The 20,517-nt window shown below is 39.0% G+C and overlaps 1 protein-coding gene across 1 annotated transcript in view; it reads right to left on the reverse strand.

Annotated features, from left to right (window-relative positions):
- The window catches only part of LOC139711434 (P2X purinoceptor 4-like), a 177,436-nt gene that overhangs the window by 25,621 nt on the left and 131,298 nt on the right, over positions 1-20,517 (reverse strand). Inside the window, exons 6-9 of the mRNA XM_071623317.1 lie at positions 14,048-14,134; positions 13,291-13,432; positions 11,225-11,355; positions 7,699-7,837 (exon numbers count right to left, since the gene is read on the reverse strand). Of these exons, the coding sequence (XP_071479418.1) occupies positions 7,699-7,837; positions 11,225-11,355; positions 13,291-13,432; positions 14,048-14,134 (499 nt within the window). The remainder of the gene's footprint in view (positions 1-7,698; positions 7,838-11,224; positions 11,356-13,290; positions 13,433-14,047; positions 14,135-20,517) is intronic.

Raw genomic sequence — 20,517 nt, forward strand, 5'->3', positions numbered from 1 at the left:
CTAAAGCAACGAATACTCGATGATTCACTATGAGTCCGTGCCAGAAAGTGCTATGACTCTTTGAATATCCATGATGTCAACGCCCCCTTTAGTGAGCACGATGCATGTTTCATTTGAGACTGTCCTGCTACACGGAATTCATATGTTAAACCAATGTATACAATAGTCTTGGTGGACCATCTATGTGTTGCTATGTTGACGGATCCAGGAAAAAAAGCTGCTCCTTCCGTGCGACAATATCAATTCTCCGAGCATCATTCGTCTTGGATTCCCTTTGTATTTGAACGTGATCGATTTTAGTCTCCCTTTGTACTGAACTCGGACGTTGACCGATCGGTTCTGAAAGTGTGTGAAACTACGAGGAGCTCAATAATTTTAATGTTCCATCGCGAGCAGAAGATAGTCAAACGGTCACGTCTCCTTCTGCATGATAATTCAAAAGAATGTGTTGGCGTGCACGAGAATTGTATTTGAAGTGAAATTCAGAATGAGTCCCGCAATTTCTCGCCCTGCAAATCGTGCCCGATATAGCGGTCGCGACTTTATTTGATTGTTTTCGACGGCCGTCGTATATGCGAAATATTTCACAGAGATTATTGCATTTCTAGGCGGCGGGGAGGCATCTTGATCTCTCTGGGACTTTGCTGTCAAGGTTTCGACGTGTGTCACAAAGAAGGAAATGTATTCTCCATGACTACAAGGAAAAAAAGTGACGAGACGCGGCGACAATTTGACACTAGTTGCTTGTTGTCCCCACTGTTTTTCCTTCGAAAGAAAAGTCTTATCATAATTATACTCGCCCCTTCTTGCCATCTATAAATTACATATAATATGCTCCTTATGAGAATGTTGAGTCAGTTCTTCCTCTTTTCACCTCAACGTGTTTCTTTTTCCACGTCGATTTTTTCCATTTGTGCATAATCACAAGTAACATTATCCCCCAGTCGTCTGAGGTTACTTTTGTTTCTTTTTCTGTGAGCAAACGTTTGTGCTCTCTTTTCACAGTTTCTCATTTTCCCGTTTATGTCTCAACGGAAGCTTTTTTTAATTATGTTGGCAAAATTGTAATGATTTCATAAGACCCCTTCAAATAAGAAAGGAGCTATCGAAACCTAATTTTTATAAATTGCAAAAGAAAAAATACTATTTTTTTAAGATTTACAAAAGACCTCATAGCGTATATCTCACCCTCTCCGTCACCTATGGCCAATCAATCATTATACTTTTCACTTTTTCGTGACAATACGAGTATAATGTAGTTCGCACCACAGCAGTTTTCCGCACATAGAATATAAGAAATTGTTTTTGAAGCATGAACAAGAAATGCCTCTTTGATCAAATATTGACTTTCGCAATCTCACTGACAAAGATAAAACTTCCTGTGTGCTATTCACACGTGCAACGCTATTTTCATGCTCAGCATAGGAAATGACCGCTGCACGTTTTGCCTTATTACCCAGATCTGATTTCAATGATTTACTAAGCAATACGACTGGCTACAGTTTTTCTTCTCAAGTATTCTTCATGCTATAGTCGATTAATCTTGCATTGTCCAGCGCGCATTTTCCGCATCTAAATACCCCAGGTACCCCCATCCGCTCGTAACCTTTGATTCCTTAGGTGATGACTAAATTACCCTGAGCGATGAGTCTGTACGCTGGTATTTGATTAGACTCCGACATTCGAGCCGTTTTCTCCTTTAAACAGAAGATATTAATCCTCTTACCTATCTAGCAAGTCATAATTAATCCACGACGTACGGGTGTCGCGCTGACAAACGGGGAATAGCAGACACGAGAGGCTTGGTAAATGTAATTACAGGGCGCCATCACTCATTGGGCTGGTCAAGCATTTTTAGGTCTCTCGCCCCTGTGTGTCGAAAGAAGGAACTGCAAAACTGTACAGGTTTTTTACTGCCTGGTGTCACTTTCCGCAATTCTTTTTTCTCCTTGAGGAAGCATCAAAAGGCTTGGACAGCCTAATTTCATCCTGATATGCTCAGGCGCTGCACTAGAGAATGACACGATCTGGACCCCCACTCCGAACTCGAACATCGCCGGCCACACACAAGGGGGTTTCAGATCTCCCTTGATGCAGCTCACGTGACCAGCACTTCAAAGAAACAAATAAACTATGCTTACCATCTAATCAGAGACATGAGTGATCCGTGTTAAACAACAGCTTTAAGGAGCTAATCTAGACATGGATGAAATCCCTTTTTATCCCCCTAACTGTATACAGCTCGTGATGCTAATCGACCCCACTTTGCGGAGGAATGCTCAAATGGGCGCTACTGACAGATCTTGCACCCTCCCACATCCCGTGATCAGCAGCGAACTCTCCGTGACACGGCCACTATTCTCTTCCATTCTCGTCTATATTTCTCCTTCGTGTCGGAAGGAAAGACCCTCATACTGGCTGACATCTTGTACTCGCCTTAGACACCACTGATGTAAAACTGGCTAGCCGATAACGGGATGATAAGGTTACAGTTCGTTGTTCCGAAGGTTCGCTCGTCCGAAAATGAATGAAGGTTCGTCATTCTTATAAAGTTCATTAATTCACAAATTAATGAAAAAGGGTTCGTTGATAGGGAATGTTCGTTAGTATCCACCTTATTTCATTATCGGATACACAGACATTCGGTATAACGCCACAAATGTTCGAATTAACGAACCGTATTTCATTTTCGCACCAACGATCATTTAGGAATTGGAAATCTGTGTATTTTGGAATAACGAACATTAAGATTTACGAACCTTCGGAATAATGAACCTTCGAAATAAAGAATATCTCCCAATTATCGTGGTGACAGGGCTCCTTGGGGGTGAACAGTGTAAACACGAAAGAGACTACTCTTGAGAAAGCATTCTTAATTACCCTTTGCTTGGCTATTCCCCTAACATTTTGTCCCAGAAACATTGAAATTCCGCACTAAATCTGTCATTATAGGGTAAGCAAAGTACGTCGCTTCAGGATTCGCAAGAGATATAATTAAGTCGAAAAATATTCTTTGATTTATTTTGCAGCAGTTCACCTCATCTAACATAGTATACCACAAGATGTACAAAATCTACATAAATTCTGTGACAAATGACCATAATTACACGATTTAGAGATTCATTCTGAAAGCTGAAATAGAAACAGGATATTGATCCTAATAATAGAAGAGAAAGCACATATTTACCATTCATCGTCTATGCATGTACTTCAATAAGCTTACATGGGATATTGCATGTCAGTGTCAGAAGAACTTCATAATGTGACCATCCGAAATAGAAGAAAGCACTTATCATAAATAAAGATGGTATATTCTGAAGTACATGTATTTGCATTTGTACATACATAGATGAGTATCGTATCATGACATAGAGAAAGGTTGCAGGCGAATGAAAGAGTGAGGAATACTGCTACATTGTCCTATATTGCTACTATAGAGTCCACAGAATGAATAAGTAATATTATGAAAACAATAATTGAAAAGTATTCAACATCAATATTGTAAGATCAATAAATGAAATTGAATATGTCAATTAGATTTTTATCATAGACATTGCCTACGAAGCATTTCTAAAATTCTCGTTTTCATTAAATTGAAAGATGGTGTTGTGCTTGTTTTTATAAAATCAAGTATCTGGACAGTGGTGTCTTATCTTCTTGTGAGCTAAAACAGTTTTAGGATTTGCTAGTGTATATTGTGGTAAGAACTCGCATTTTCATTTTAAAAAAAGGTCCTCAATTTGTAAATCTATAATCCAATGGATACAAGGCACTTTTACGCTTTGAGCTTTCTTTTGCTGCAAAACAAACAACCGCAACTGGGAAATATTGCCTTCTATCAAACCACTGACGCGCTTGCGCACAAGCCTCTATGTCAGTCAAATGGAAGATTTCATTGGTAGGAATTTCAAGACTTAGGTGCGATATTAGGATTGTCTGGCCTTGGAAACTGCAACTATTGTCACCTTATGTTCGACTGAATCTTAGGTGTAGAAATTAACCCCCAAACCAAACCTATAATATTCTGATTCTTTGACTTTGTCTCCGTCTCTCTGTGAATAAGCACTGCCCTACCCCTCCCCCTTTTTTTCTAAGAGACTTCAATACTCGAACACCATGGGAGTGATTTGAATCTAGAATATCACTCAGGCGAAATATTCATTTTGAGTGATAGCGTCCCACATCCAATCCACTTGCTATCTTCAATCAACCTTTCTTGCGGGCTCTCAGTGGGTGTTTCGAATACCACAAACCATTATGGTGCCATGCAGCAGCGCAACAATGTATAAGATTATGTGAATAATTTCGGGAGAAATATTGAATTCTGCATTAATCTACGCCTTTCCAAAGGGGACGTTTGGGGAAATTTCAAGTGAATTGCTCCTCCCCGTGTTAGTGAACGTATGACGTCATTGTGCTGTTATTTCACAGTAGACCCATCTTTCATATGTCATCACAGTTTTTACGGAGGGGCGGGGGGGGGGGTTCAGCGGATTTATATTGAATCATAATAAAGTAATCAAATTTAACACCAAATTTCCGTATTTTGCCCCGTGAGAAATGAAAACATGTTTTTGAATTTTCGCACTCTCCCTTTTCATTGCTTATAGGCGTCCTTCGCAGCTTCAAGAAAAGATAGTAACGTTACAACTATGACTCGAATTATGTGAATCCTTTGATTGACAAGTTGTCAAGTTAGGATGTTAAAAGGTTCCCTTGCATTTGTGAGGCACAGCCAGCCCATTTCCGATGGAGGGTATACTCCTGAAGATGCAGTAAAATCTACATTTTATCAACAAGTTTCAGAATACTTGTGCTCTCTCCCGCCATCAGGTTAGATAAACAGAGAGCCAGATGGGAAAGAGACGTGCCTTGCAATCCGCCATGAAATTTGGGGAAAACATTGAGAAGACAAGGCCGCCGGAGTCGTATTTAAAACGACTGGTGTAGAAATTCGGCTATTTATACATGCCAATTGTGTGTTATACCCGGATTTAATTCGGCAACGCCATGATTTTCCGGAGGGCGCACTGGCTGTTCCACGCGAGGTCTGTCTTTAGGAGCAAGTCCTTCCACAGAGAAAACGCGTACTTCTCCACATAATCATCTGGTTTGGAATCCAATTTGATATTTCGTTATAACTTTCTGTCAAATCGTCTTAATGATGCCCTATCGATACAGGATTCCTTACGTTAACCAGATATTTCAAAGTGTGTAGTCCAGCGTTATCGCCACTAATCCTATTTTTTCAAGGTCAACTAATGTATGATAGAACGATAACTGCCTTACAACAGCGAGAATGTCTAGAAAACGATGTCCGTTAAATCCAAATCTGACACATTATCTGTATACACTGCTTCATATTTTCAGATATTTTATGATACATTCTATGCTTATGCAGTCAATCCTCATGTGTACGTTATTTTTAGCCTTTTGTATTTTGCGTTGTTTTGACGTAATTTGCATTAATTTAACTGTACATTGTACTCCATTGTATTCATATGCGTGGATACATTTAAAAATCAGTCTTTTACTGAAATTACTTTCCAACCTGTGAATGGAAATATTTTAAAAAAAGCAGAAGAAATGTCTACATTCCTTGGTTGCTACGTCACATATTACAAAAGATCCCTTCAGATGTATCAAAAAGAGAAATATACTATAAATCCTTCAGCAAAGCATGAAACATTTCTGCTCGTGCTTCATTCACTTTCTTATTTGCTCATGTCAAGAGGAGATTAATTACATGAATTTTTACTTTCCAACCAAGCACACCCTGCCAATGAATAACTAAATTACTGGCTAATAACAAACACAGAGATGCCCGGTGGCGCCTTATGAAGCCAAGTTAATATTGATATGCCTTCGAGAGGCATTTAAACGGCAGTTTATAATAACTACTTAAAGCGCCTTGAAGGAGCCTACCCTCTCACGCTAGCCCCGTCTAAGAGCACACTAAAGATCCTCTAAGATGACAAATCTAATCGGAAACGGGTGCGTCAGGCTGCGGACCAGCCTGTCATGTGGAATGGCCAAGACAGGTGAAAGTGGTCTTCAGGCCACTTGCTGTCATCTGGATATAACTCACCCAGGGAGGGGGTCGTCCCTGCACAAAACCTTTAATGTCATCCTTTTGAAAGGTATACAATTGGAAGTATTATGGCAATGATGGGATGGTCATTGTCTCTGATGTGCCGCTATATCATCTCTTCCATAGTCCCTCCCGTACTGGTATGTGCTTGTAAACGGGACTGCTTATAGTACCTTCAATACACCTGGGCCCTGTTTCATAAAGCTGTTTGTACAGTAACGCATGATTTTACGAACGACTGGAATATGAAGCGCCAATATGTGTGCCCGTTTAACCATTATTTTCTAACACAATGCGAATGTATGTCAATATTTCATTTACACTGAGGCAAAAAATATACTTTCAACTAAAAACATGTGTTAAAATGTAAGAATGGCCATTATCATCTGCAAATTTCAACTTTAGCTACTGAAATTGACAGTAATTAGAAAACTCACTTTACTTGCCCTATTTAAGTCGTTCGTAAAGTCGGGCGTAACTTTACGAACAGCTCTATGAAACAGGACCCTAGAGATTCTGCTGTCAAAATGGGAGAAGATTCTATAAACCTTGGCAATTTCGGAACTTTGAATTGGCGCTTTGAATTGACAGCAATGGAGCTTGTAACGTTTTCTGAACACATACAAATAAAAAAAAGTAATCCCTTTCTCGATCTTGATCTCGATCTCGATCTCTCGAAATGTGTTGATGTTTTGAATGATTCCATTAATAGCGTGTGTTGAAAAGTTTCCAATCTCTACGTTAAAGTGCTTGATTTTGGAGAAAAAAACCAATAAAGACATCATTCAACACGTTGATGTAAAAACTTTGTCTCCGTACATTGAATCGTGCCTTATTCATCTGCCTTCAGATGTATTCATCATACCCATTCGAAAATGCTTCCAAGATATGGGTAGTGTGTTGTTCTATACCAAATTAGGATGGAATTACCTTTGAAATAAGTGAATAAGTTAAAGTTCACATTTAACTTTGAACTCTGAGCGCCACGTCGGTCGTCATTTGCTTCAAAATATTCCTTTCATGTTTTGCAAGCATTCTTGCAGGTATAGTGAAAGACATTATTTTTGTGTGTGTGAAAACGCAAGCGCGCAGCATAAAACATTGGATGCAAACACAACACCCCATACATACACAATGAGACGAAGACATGCGCAGACAACCAAGTTGGACACGTTAACACTTACACCGACACACAAAATATAAACGTGTTCGCACGGTTTCACACAAGGATACTACGAAAAATACACGGACTCACTCTCGCAAATGCCATGACCTAATAAAGGATACCGTCACGAGAGCTTTGCTTTTGAGTATGTAATGTTATTGTACATGTGCGTATCATAGTATTTAATGGTACATGTACATTTTATCTGGAGAACATAATAATTAACGAACCAGAAGCAAGGATTTCGATGCTAGTGGCAATGCGCAATGAGAGCAGATGCAGTATACTCTTGAACAATAACGAGTGTAGGCCTCAATGTTCGTTATGACACAAACACCAGACATATCAAGGCATATCATTTTCTCGATTGTGAGTAAACATGAGAGCAAAATGATGAGGGACGTTTGGTATGAAATGTCACAGATTTTAATTTGTCACTTACCAAGGATAGAAGTGCTACTCCGGATGCGAAGTTGAGCATGAGCGGCACGATGTCGAATTTTCCCGCCACTCCGGTAATCTTGACTTGAAAGAGGATCCCGTAGGCTTTAGTCAGGTCTCGGTACTCCGTGCCGTTGAGTCTGTAGAATTTCCCAAATCTGGGAAAAGTGAAACCTGATTCATTGGCTATTAGTGACGTAACTCGGTCCACACGTATCGAGCTTATAGTCAGCTTTTGCAAGCATTAGCCATGGTGATGTTAATGTGCAATTCAAAGTGTGGTTTTTTTCTTTCTGGTAAGCAAACGCATTCCACGCCTTGCGTCCATATTTGCCGACATTGAACAAAATGCTGGACATGCAGTCATGCTTAGCATTGCTTGATTCTTTTCGGAAGTATCGCCATTAGATCAATCAAAAGCCAATCAGGTGATTTGTGTTCAAAACAAAAAATTAAGCAGAGACAATTTCTTTCGCATGATTTTTTTTTCCAAAATACAACACCACGGTGAGCAAGCCAATACGTGTGCATTACGTCACTACAGCCACAATATTCTATGTGATAACATTATTGATAAGTATCATTTTGTGTGCTATCATCGTCACGAAATACACGTGTCCACACGAGTAGAGAAAGGAACCTGGAAAACATTCTAGATGAAACAAAAAGACAGTGATTAGATACATTCAAACATGGAAGAACAAGAAAAGGAGTGTGTTCTAAAAGAAACAGCATTCCGGTGAATACACATTCTTCGACTAAGTTGAACACAAACATTTTGCAAGATAGAATAACACGGAAGAAAGAAAAAATGTGATTGTCTATTGTGCAGGGCAAACGTGCGCATGTCATGGGTTAGGATTTAACCTGTGTCTGCCCAGTTTAAGAGTATACTGGCGTCATTCATTACAATCATGGCAGGCTCACAACCTCTCAAAAAAGAAAAGAAATAAAAAACACTAGCTAAATATCTCGTGAAACCCTTTTTGTTTAATAGGATATATTATTTCCAGTCATAGGTGCTGAATTATGGTGACCGCTCCTTGCATGTTTAACAAACAAAAAAGCGCGATCGATGATACATTAGACCTCTTATAATAATGCATGGAGTTGTCTAATCAAAAGAAATTCAGTATGTACTCTCGCTTGTAAGGAAAAGTTTTGTTAGATTTCGTGAGAAAGAAAATCTGTAAGCAATGTTATAAGATGTCTCGCGCATAAAAAAAAGAAAAAGAATAAAGAGAGCGAGAGAGTGACAGGGACAGAAAGAGGAATAAATCATGCATATTCCAAATGAAACACAAGCTAATTGGGGGCGCCCTTTTATCCCATGACTCCATTTTTGGGGGTATATTTATCCTTGACAAACACTTTAAAAATTCGATACTGGTATGTAGTATCATGGTTTGCTTGATATGCTGAGATCTGAGAGTGAAATGAGGGTAGAGGGAGGGCGAAGGGGGTTCGTCCATCTATAAAAAATGTGAATTTGCAATTGACATAGGGGCACTACCTGGCTTGTTTCCCGCCGTCAAAGATGTATCCAAACGGACCTTGGAACGCATCACTGTTTGGGGAATGATTTTTACAAGGCAATATTTAACAGTGTTTGGATAATATTATTGCGGATTGGTTTGGGAAATGGGCGCGTAAAACTATCACCAAAAACTATTACATAAATGGGTGGGGGAAAAGGAAAAACTCTACATTCGAATTTGGATTCCAAATTAAATGTACCCATTTGTATAATTTAAGTCCTATTCTGCTGCTCTTCAATAAGATTTATTGAGGCGTGGATAGGTTTTCAGTGCATCAAGCGTAGTATATGAATAAAAACACTGTTTTTATCCCTGAAATGCATTCAAATACACGGTGAGCCGAAAGTGGCTACAGCTCTGCAGATAGTACCGTCAAACATTGTTATATATTGCCTCATCAGTTAGAAGCGTACATCATATTATTATAGTATGTATATATCAATACTACCGTTCATGAAACAGCGGTGACAGAAGAATATATTCGTACAGCTGCAAGGCTGCGGCAGAGTAATGTATCTAGTTCTCATTATTCACAGCAACAACATTTACGTTTGGATTTCCTATATCCATGCCGAGCTGAGTTTGAGTTTGAACCTCACAGTAGATGCAATACCAGGTACTTTTTTTGTGTGCACTATATAATGAAATAGATTTCTTTGGGCACTGAGTCCTATCGAAACATCAGTTTCAGTCAATTTTGAATAAAATGTAAAGTATACTGAAAGACAAGACCATACATGAATAATGTTCACCTTATTTTAAGATAACAATCAAAATGTATATATAAATCGTGACAACGCAATAAGAAAGGTTCATGCATTTTCGTTTCTTTCTTAGTCATTCAACCGAAGTTGAATCAATCAAAGATGAAAAGGCTTGTTAGGACGTTGTCACTCGATAATGAAAACGCTTGCAGTAAAGTTAGGATGATAATGAAAGTGCTGATACTAACGAAGCAAGAGCATTGAATTTTCCAACGTATTGCCTATCAAACTTAAAATAAAGTTATAATGATACTTTAATATCCCTATAAGTCGGTGTATTGAAACAGACATTACTAGAAGGCACTTTTAGAATAAATCAGATTGATAACCACTTATGCAACATAAGAGCTTAATGAAGCTGAGAATAAAAATTAAAAATCGGTTTCTTAAGACTTCAGTATATATTCAAACTGATAATGACAAAGAGTAACTTGTGTTATCGATGTTAATATCTTTATTGTGTTAGCATGCCATGTCTTATTTCCTACTAGTTGTTAGAATAATTATAAACATTTCATTCACGAGCTTGGAATTGCTAGTGTTTAGCCTCTGTCCTGGGTTTAAGATATGAAATGTCGCAAAGTGCTTGGACAAAGAAAAAAATCAAATGAAAGAACACAAGGCTGAAAGCGTACTTGGACAAAGACCAGGAAATAGACAAAATAGGGGGGAAGATGGAACATACATTTTTTTTGTTTAGTTTTTCACCCAATTAATGTGAAAACGAAATTGTGGTTAGGCTTCCCACACCAGACATTAGTCAAAGATAACAATATGATCACAATATGCCGGTACCACTCCACAGATGCACTGACTCACAGCACACAACGCAACGTCCGTACGGGATCGACTGAATTACACATTTTATCTCAGTATCTTCTCTTACATCCATTGCCATGTGATGAATAAAAAACCCATGAAGACAACTAATATGATTCTGGTTGACTCTAGAATGCATATACAGGCTGTTGCTGATCTTAATCACATAATTATGAGCTATTGTTCACATGACTTTAGATTTTGAATCACCTGATATTTCACATGGCAATGCCTGTGGCGAAGTCTTCTTAGCAACTCGAGAACTGGCGGACACAATATCTTATAAAGGCTCGCAAAGATAATGGCAACAGTTTTCATCTAAAAGCCCCCATCTCCTCACTTTCTCTCAGTCGCTCACACTCCTTCCAACCTCCTAAAAAAGAGGAACATGTAAATATCATATTACCTGAAATTAAAGCCGCCAGCGATCTTGGCGTTTTGTTCGTCGGCTCGTACAAAGCGGTAATTGGGTAAACAGAGACTGTAGCTGAGGTCCAGGTTACAGTTCCATTGAATGTCGATCGTTATTACCCCGCCCTGAAGATGAGCGGAGAAAAAGAGATCAAGTGTGAAGAGAGTGGTAAAGAAGGTTACATGGAAGACATTTCTCGCCCGCAGGAGGAGGAGGGGGAGGGGAGGGACGGGGGGGGGGGGGGGGGGAAGGGGATTATGGGATGAGGAGGGATACCCCTTATTGCAAATCGGGGCTCCAGGCAGTGAGCGAGGGGAGAATCTGACAGGCGATATTCTGAGGGGAGGTGACGGGATGTTGAGAGATCGAAGGAGAGATGAAGGTAACAGGGAACGCAAGACATCATTAAAATCAGGAGTAGATATGGAAGCACTATATGAACATAATACAAGAAGCCGAATTTGTGACTTCACAGAAGTGTGGCGACGATTAGAGTTGTACGAAAGATCTAGTTTACGACTGATTTTTGCTTTGTTTGTTTTCATTCATTCCAGTCATCGTAAAAATAACAACAAAATAATGACAGATATTTAGATATGTACATTCAAGCATAAACAATGAGGTAAACTAGTAAAGTCAAATACATATCAAATATAATTAGGACATCATTCATCAATCAATAAATAAACTGCCAAGCAGAGAAAAGTACATATATATATATATATATATATATATATATATATATAATATATGTATATATATATATATATATATATATATATATAATATATGTATATATATATATATATATATATATATATATATGACCGATGTGTTGGCTCAGTGAGTAGAGCGGCTGCCCTTACAATCGGGAGGTCGTGGGTTCAAACCCCGGCCACGTCATACCAAAAGACGTTAAAAGATGGGAGTTGCTGCTACCTTGTTTGCCGTTCAACAGTTGAAAAGATTAGAGCAACGTCGATCTGGCGCTGCTCAGTGGCTGCCGGGCCCACGATCAATAATTGGGCATAAAGAATTTCCATTCTCGGACAATAAAATTTGGAGTTTATATCCAAAACAATTATTATTATCATTATTATTATTATTATTATTATTATTATATATATATATATATATATATATATATATATATATATATATATGTGTGTGTGTGTGTGTGTGTGTATGTGTGTGTGTGTGTGTGTGTGTGTGTGTGTGTGTGTGTGTGTGTGCATGATCTTAAACACAGGACAGAAGAAAAAGATTGCTTCCGCGCTAAGCACATCATGAGCCAGACGGCAATATATTATGTGCCGTTATGTAAAGTCAGCCAATGACAAATATCGTACAAATCATATTTTTATCATCATTATTCTATGAACATGACGGGGTTGGTCAAAAGATTCAGGAAATTATAATCTTTCAGGAAACTTGTCAAGGAACGAATTGCACTTTCTTCTTTCAACAAAAGAGAAGACACAGGCATGTGGTTGAAATACTTTGGCCAAGGATTCAAGAACAAGAACAGCAAACAACCTTGTTAACATAGAAAGCACAGCATTTCGTGACACAAATTAGCGAAAAGCTCAGCCAAGCAATGGTTTTGATAAACAATGCCAATCCATGTGACTCCGTGACAGCTTCGGCGATTTACATTAGGAGCTTTTCATTCTTCCGCTTCCATATTGTTCCTTGCGATCACGTGACAATATCTCTCATGAGATTTCGCTCAGGCATCTTCAAGTTGGCGCCATATTTTGTGTCAGCAGATTAGAGGCCGAGAATCACTTACGGTTCATTCTGCGTTTATCAATAATGGCCACGCAGAAAAAAAAAAGTTGCCTTTCGAAACGGGATTTTTTTTTCTTACAACAAGTGGCGCCTGTATGCATGATAACAATTTATCAGGTTCAAGGTTAGATATAAATGGTCTATTGAAAACATTACAATACGGCGCAAAACATTTATGGTTTGTTTTCAGGATATATAGTAACCTGTAACAATTAAATATAAAAAAAAGACAGACAGAGCAAATGATAAGATGATTGCAGCTAACTCACTTTAATCGCCATCTGTGAAAACGTCTGCCCAGCTTCTTCCAATATTGTCCCTAACCTGAAGATTGGACACAGAGGGTCGGTCTTGCGATTATACCGACACGAGCGGAGATACATCTTGTCCGCCGTGTCCAGTATATTTCTCCTAAGGTGAGGAATACAGGAGAAAATATCAGACTGTTTGTTTATAACAGCATGATGATTATAATGGCTTTATTTTGCATGGATAGCCTTTCGGGTGTTACCATGCTGCTACTCTTTTCTCGAGAAAATCATAGCTTCTCCGCTGGTGCTGTGGAAGTAGCGAACGTTTACAGAAAAAAAAAATCCATCATGTTCAAACACACTTTTAAAAGAGAGAACATCATTTTGATCAAACAGACAGGTGAGGGTCCATCAGAATTGGTCAGAAAACTAGCAACGAGAAAGGCAAAGAATAAGAAGCTTCACATGTTACTAACTATGGTGGCACTGGCCACTGCCACAAAATATTTTCAAATACGATGAGGAGATATTGTAATTTTATGTAATTGATGTTGTGGCCAGGACACTTCCGGTCAAGGTAAGGGATTCCGTGGCGAGCAGCAATCCTCAGATTATAACGCTGGTTTCTGGACACACGAAAGTCACTTTAAATCATGTTTGCATTGATACTAAGTTTGACCTGAGAATATTCCATGCACATACAACCATGTGCAACAGATACAAGAATGGTAGAATAATTGTGACCCATACTTTTCTTTGTAACTACCATACTCACTTTTCAAATCTGAATTTTGGAAATGTTATTGAATTCTTGATGAGCACTGTAAAGTTCTCCGCCTCCTCCAGGATTGCTGCTTTCGATCTGTAAGAAATAAAAAGAGATGATAGTAAAAATGATATGCGTAAATGTGATGATCGGTTGCTGTTATGTTGCAAAAAATTTTTTTTTAAACTTCTGAGTGGTATCTATAGACGAGCTAACAAATTATGCCATGTGTGCAGATTTATCACAATAAAAAAAATAATTACAGTAGGATAGGGAACAGATATTATTACAATTTTACGAATCATTGATTGATGACCCTTCAAGATCTAATCGGCATGTTACACATGTTGAACTATATCACAGTGAACGCAGTGAAGATATGCATAAACTTGCAATTATAGATTTCGATCAAAAAAGGAAACGAGAACTCCCCTTGCAATAAGAAAAAAAAAGTTTTAGCTGTTCTGCACAGACAGTAAAACCGTGGTTTTCATTCTTTTCTTTTTTTTGGGTCGCTGTGTTAAATAAAAACAATTTGGTTAGAAATCTAAGTCGCACATCCTGTTATAGAATCTTTTATATATGTCACCTAAACCAAGATGGCGTCTGTCTCGTCAAAAACAACAACAAAAAACCCCTCCGTCTCCGCACATTGGTGCGAAGATCCCGGGAGAATTCGATAAATCCGGCCTTCACGTGAGATTGGAGGGAGTAGAAAGCATCTCTTGAAATTGGATTCATTCTGAAAATAACATGTGGACAGTATAGCCATTCAAAAAGAGTACAGAATTCCACCTTGCAGGTGGATCGAGGTATAATGCTTTGATTCTTGCTTCTAAAAACAGGCCATCGCCTCGACACACCCTTTTTAGTGCTCTAAACAATTGATTAATTCAATCAAAATGACATTCAGAGATGCAAGTCTTGAGAGAATACTCTGCAATGGATATAATTCAAATGCTAAACATTTTCAAAAACAACGCAAAGTCTCTATACAATGACTATTTTCTTGAGGGACTGTATACTGTATAAGATGTTATTCTCGCGTACATATATATTTGCGAATGAGGAGGCCACAGACATTTTCGCGAGATATTGTTTTTGCGAATTGACACCGACGCACTTTTCGCCGAGCGCATGGCGGCATTTCGCGTGTTGTTAAACTGGAGACCCTCGCGCAAATAATATACAAATGATGCACAGGACAGAGTGGATCGGTGAGAATTTGATGCGCGAGTTTAAACCCACGAGCGCAGCGAGTGGGTTTTAGACTGTTCCAAAGTTAAACGAGAGCATCCATTTCTCACCGATCCACGAAATTGGCATGTGCATCATTAATTTTGTGTTATAAAATGGGCCCATAAATTCATGAAATACGACCATTTTCCCCATCATGCGTCCGGTACACCTACCACACTGTACAAGACTTGAGCCATGCATTCGGATTTTACCGGACGCATGGGTCAGTTTAGATAAGTAAAAACCAATGCATAACATTTGACCAGTCAGATTGCAGAGATTCTAAAGCCCATTTTATAACAGCTTATACAGTATTAAGTGTTATACACTTAACAGTGAATGCAGGCAGCACAATGATATGGTGCGCACTTTTAAATACTTTTGTTATCGGTCATTTATGTCATCATTATGATAAAAATGGCAAACATATATATTGGTAAACAAAAGTATAACTCGCCATGTCGAATGGAAATTTGATACCATCCCCCGGGAGAGAGGTGCTAAATCCATCGCTGACTTACGTCAACCCATGCACCATCTTTGAAATATCTATAATCCGTATCACACTCTCCATTAACCACACATCTAAAAGGCTCTGATTCAGAAATGCACTGATAATCAATACCTCTCTTCTAGTAGACACATCAGAACCTGACATTTCTCTTTCACATAATCATCTTTATTCTTTGTTACTGCATTGCATTGATGTTGTGTTATTTTGTGTATGAAAATGTTGTTGGAAATGAAATAAATGAAATGAAATGAAATGAATTCAACAATTTTAAAGACACAGTGAAGTGCAGGGAGCTTGTGACGATAATATGTGCATAAGCATTTATCATGTAAATTTTGAGAGTATGTTAGTTGGTGTGGCGATCTAGTTGTAGATCACACATGCACATGAACGCTTTGGCCGAATTCACGAAGGTGGTACAATTGAAACCATGGTTTAAACCATGGACAATTTGTATGGAGCGCCAAGTGTCGCATGGCCTATTTCGTTACGAAATCAGTAATTTCGTCGACGAATCATTTCGTAACGAAATGACAACATTTCGTCGACAAACTGATCATCTTGTTAACGACATGAACATTTCATCAACGAAATGGTCATTTCGTCGACGAAATGACTGATTTCGTTAGGAAATAGGCCATGCGACACTTGGCGCTCCATACAAATTGTCCATGGTTTAAACCATGGTTTCAATTGCACCACCTTCGTGAATTCGGGCCTTTGTGTCACATTGTGATCTCAGTCAGTCAGCGATTCTATTTCAACGAGTTACTTCAACGTCCCATGTCACCTTGTGGCATGATTTAATATTTAATCCAAATGAGTAACTAAACTGATTATTGAGTGGAAAAGCAGTATTTATTTCCTTTATTTTTTGTGCGCTTATTTATCACACTTTTTATTCATTCTTCTAGCCTTGAATATCTCAAAGAACGATTCGTATAGTTCTTGTCTGCTGTCTCTGGCTTTGTATATGTGTTTTGCTTCAGGCAAATTTATTTTTGTATTCTTGTCTTGTTGATAAAGAAATAAAAAATAAACACCTATACGACTCGCTATAAGACTTCATTACTTTTTTCTTTCGCTGTCAGAACAGTTTCATCAATGCTAAGTGCATCATTTACAGTACCAATGATGTTTTGAGACTGTTATGACCATGAAAAATATAAGGAGACTGCAGCGCATCACGAGTCTCAACGATGGTGGTGCCAAATATATTTTATATCCCACCTCTCAAGGGCGAGACGGAGATCTAAACAGCTTGTTTTGAAAATAGTCATGGTCATGAGCGCGTGTTTTCTCTTTTCATTTTCCAGTGTTTGCTTTCATCATTATGCTGTAGGTTGTTACGTAACAATGCCGTCTCTAACTCTATCACAAGGACATCATTTCTCGTGGACTGCTAGTAACGAAAGAAAAGGAACACATATCGATTTGTGCGATGTCTTGATAAAGGCCTGCTTCGGATGTGACTGTAGTGTCAATATTGGACAGAGCAAACGCTCGAAGACACGAAACTAATTGAAAAGATGTCCGGCAAAATGACCTCATTACTATACCGAAGAATTGTGTGGAAAAACAACCAATTCAGCATTCAGAGACCTGGCTGCTAGTGATAGCTCACAACATAAGAAAACGGAAAAAAATAAATATGATATATCATATTCAATGTTCTTCTTGAGGAAAAAATGTAAAAATCCTGTTAAAGTGGAAAGGGGCACAGAACATAAGTGATATTCATTTTCTTGAAGCAACACAGCCCGCTTGAACATGAACTTCACAGTTGATGGAACTACTTAAAATAGCATTCACAGCTTTGCTTCATCTGGTTTGAAAGTATAACACTGTGAGGTTGCTAGGTCAGAGTGGCATTAAAGCAATCCATTTATGATGCACAGAATGATGTCCCAAGAGGACACTTTAATATCACGTGACACAAGATAACCACCAATAGGTCGATATGACAGAAAGACTCGTAGGTATTTTAAACTAGCCCGTCGGGTACGAATTTATACAATCTTGGAACGGTCCATCTAACTGGGGGCGCTTTGCAATGTAAGAGATTTATTCCACTGTCTCATGTCAGCGAAACACTGAAGCACAGTATCAAAAATGGGCTCGCAGCATAAAACTTTCCTCGGAATCTATGACCGCTCCTCGGACCGCTCGAACTTGTTTTACTGTGCTCTGCCATGTTAACAGCATAGCACGTACTTCCAAACTAGAGGAGTATGTATAGTTTGACATTTCGGCACGGGTAACTTCATAACAGTATGCCACCATATCGTTCGCACAGCACACACATACAGACAGATGTACACACAAACACACACACACACACGCTCGCACACACACACACGCTCGCACACACACACACACACACACACACATACATACTCACACACACCTTTGCATTGCTGAACGAGCTCGTGATAGAGAAAAACACAAGCGATTTTTTTTCTGCTGTGCTTGTCGTAATGTACTCATAAGGGGGGGGGGGGGTGTTCGAACCTCCTAAACCAAGGAAGACAAAAAGGAGGACATTTGAAAGCGACGCGTTCATGACGACAGAGTTTGAAATTGCATCAGAGTAACTTGAGGATGTTTCTTTCAAACAGGTCGAGCTTATTGGATGCCCGCCCGAACTCTATGCAAAATCATGGAACTATTCTCGACGAAATGACGATTGTATTTGTCACGAATTTTGGGTGGGAAAGCTATCCCTCCTCCTCAAGCCCTCCTGTCTCTCGCACAATGCCAAGGGAAGAGAATTTGCCTGCCTCTCCCGCCAAAAAAAAAAAAAAATAAATAAAAAAGATTCGGGAGGGCAAACTTGGGACAAGAGGCTAGCAGATTAGTTTGCGCTATTCGACAGGAATGACTGAATGCAGCTTTGGGAGAATGGTCTGGCTTATTGCTTTGCCATGGCAACGGAAAAACGAATCAGCAGATGCGGGAAGGGAGAGTATCATTTTAAGTATCCGTACAGTGTCGGAGGTTGTGGCTGTGTAATGAAGAATGTGACGATGAAATCTGCTGTCCGTAGTAAGACAGACCATAGGTTGGAACTCCATGTACTCACACAGTCTTTGTTCAGCAAACAACGTTATTTCGTTCTCGTTTATTTGTCGGCAAATTTGGTTTCCATGTTTTTCTCTTTCTTGAATTGCGAATATGACTGCATAGATAAAGATATGGCAAGGGCGGAGCCACTTTCTAACAATAAAAGATATTGATTATTTTTTTTCGTGGCGAAAAACTATCACAACTACTCTTAAGTTGAATCAATCTGCGCCGACAATGTTTAACTTGGGTGTAGTTTACACATCATCTAATTTATTTGTAATTGATATATCACATGATTAGCATCCACGACAACAAGACTTTTGATGGATGAAACATTTCTCCTTAAAAAAAAGAAAAAAAAACTGTTTCAGAATAGTGCCATTCGAAATTCGACTATATTGTCATCTATTTTGATAGCGGAATAGCGGAAATCATCTAGACGAAAACTTTGTTTTAGAAAATTGCAAATACTTCCCAAGTGTCTTAAATATAAACTGAGATACAAAAAAAAAACTAACTAAATAAGGGAAATGGGGAAAAATGGCATAATTCTTGCATGAATCATCGTGAAGTGAATTGAATCTCATGTCATGAAAGGTTTGGAAATAATGCCAGACAGAAATGTCTTTGCCAATGATCAGATGGTGTTTTGGTTTGGATGTTTGTCCCCCGTATCTTCTCGGGCAGATTCCTTGGTTGGTTGGCCCTCGAATGGGGCAGGCAGATAGGTGCACTGGAAAGCCAATCACGTGCCCATTCAGCGATCACTTTGAAACTTGAGCGTCATCGCGGGCCAAATATTGCCCGCCCTGCACTAGAGATTGACTGGGAATTAATCTCATCATTTGGTTCACTTTGTCCAGATATCAATATAATATTGCAGACAAGAAACATATTTGCGCAGGGAGCGTACTGAAGATGACAGTTAAATGTTTTACTTGTCGTTGTTTTTAATCTTATGAAGAGGTTTATTGTCTTAAGGTTGGATGCGGTTTTTAATGTCCATCACAATTTCTTTGAATATGTTAAATGGATGTTGGAGAGAAAGACAGAGAAGGAACATACAGCGAATGACTTTCTTCTCCAGCTGTCTACGTAAGCGTTGCAATGTGGTGACCTTCAAATAGTACACTTTGCATTATCTGCCGCCAAAATATGAAACGAGGCTTATTGAAATAATTGCGCATCGCCAGCCCTGGAGTATGGCGATCAAAAGGCAGGTTCTGTTTGGGGGGTTAACCTTGTGACGATAGCTCGTAGACGGCCCTCAAAAGAAGTATTGAAAAAGAATTGGCGGGGACGGAGTGAACTCACTGTGGAAGAGATTATGGATGCTGCGATAAGCCTTTCCATGCATTTCCCAAAATTTGCAGAGGTTGCGAACTTGATGGCATAACCAGTCCGAAACACAAATAAAATTGCGCGAGAGGCTGGACGCGTGAATAGGGACATGAATTTGCTCTTTGTTAGTATCTGCCAGCCAGTCACTATATAGCCGGAAATGTATGAGAATGTTTTGGCCATTCTCCAGTCGCTCCTGAGCGAAAGGTGTTGATTGGACCGAATAAATTTAAAGAAATGAAATTCTTTAGTGAATGAATCTGAGTGATTAATTGGAGATGCAATGGGCAGTGAAAGCAGATTACGAGGAGAAACATGG

Source organism: Diadema antillarum, unplaced genomic scaffold (assembly GCF_040938485.1).
Source record: "Diadema antillarum isolate AM-2024a unplaced genomic scaffold, OU_Dant_1.0 seq00001659_RagTag, whole genome shotgun sequence".
NCBI lineage: Eukaryota > Metazoa > Echinodermata > Echinoidea > Diadematoida > Diadematidae > Diadema > Diadema antillarum.